Here is a 1,085-nt window from a genome sequence, read left to right on the forward strand (position 1 = left end):
CACCACGTTTATTCCTTGCTGCGGGAAGCGTGGCGTAGCTGGTCACTGCATGATACAGAGAGGGACCCAACATAAACTGCAAGAGGAAGCCTCCTGTGCCCCATGAGACCAGCAGCTCTGAGAAGTCCCCTTACACTACACCTGAAACAAGGCCTGAGCCACTGTACCACAGGAGCCCAGCAATGAGACCTTATGACTGAAGGGCCGTGCCACCTCCAGCTACAGCAGGGAGCTCTTGAGGCAGCTCCCAGGCAGCTGCATCAGGGCTCAATGTGCTCCCAAAGCAAGCAGGGAGGTTGGAGAGCTTTGGCATCAGGTACCACTGCTGCTATGTGGAGATGAATGTTGACAATGCTCCACATCCTGATCTCCCCAAGGCACAGGGAAGCTCACCTGCTTCTCCACTGCACCCCACATCTGGAGAAATATTGATGGGACAGGGCTACTTACAGCTGGAGTACACGGCCTGGCTGCCTCCTCCCTCCACCCCACAGCCACATCCCTGTCTGCTCCTGGAGCCACCCTCACCTCACGGAAGCTAAGCTTCCCGTCAAAGTCTTCATCCACTTCCTTGATCATGTTCTTCAGCCCTAGGTGGGTCTGTGGGGCTCCCAGCTTTTCCATCATCAGCTTCAGCTCCATCAGGTCGATGTACCCATCCCGTCCCGAGTCATACCTGCAGGGTGCAAAAGGGGAGGGGTTCAGTCCTCATCAATCCCCATATACATCCTCCCAGAAGAGGAACTGTGCAAATAGATAAAGTCACAGGGTTGTTCAAAGCTCAGGGGAGAGGGGAAGCTACACAACGTGGCCAGTGCTGAGATATATTAAGCTAGGGAAGTAGCTGGCAGCTTTCAGAGCTGTCTCATCAGAGGGAGAAGCGCTCAGGGAAGCTCAGACCAAACCACCCACACAGAAGCAGCATAGAGGAACTCGGCTTATCTCAGTGGGATTTCCATTCTGCCCACTTGCGTGTCCAGCACAAAGGTTACTTGCACACAGCTTACAACACGCACCAGCACACTAAGGCCAAGGCACACCAGCGCTAACTGGTCTCCTGCTCAGTTCAAGGAGAAACAGGGAGC

At 54.6% G+C, this 1,085-nt stretch overlaps 1 protein-coding gene across 1 annotated transcript in view; it reads right to left on the reverse strand.

Annotated features, from left to right (window-relative positions):
• EFHD1 (EF-hand domain family, member D1) overlaps positions 1-676 on the reverse strand; it is a gene marked incomplete at its 5' end in the record, with an annotated part of 7,205 nt that extends 6,529 nt beyond the window's left edge. The window contains one exon of the mRNA XM_009866806.1: positions 529-676. Within this exon, the coding sequence (XP_009865108.1) occupies positions 529-676 (148 nt within the window). The remainder of the gene's footprint in view (positions 1-528) is intronic.
• Positions 677-1,085: the final 409 nt, after the last annotated feature.

This window comes from Apaloderma vittatum, unplaced genomic scaffold (assembly GCF_000703405.1).
Source record: "Apaloderma vittatum isolate BGI_N311 unplaced genomic scaffold, ASM70340v1 scaffold29223, whole genome shotgun sequence".
NCBI lineage: Eukaryota > Metazoa > Chordata > Aves > Trogoniformes > Trogonidae > Apaloderma > Apaloderma vittatum.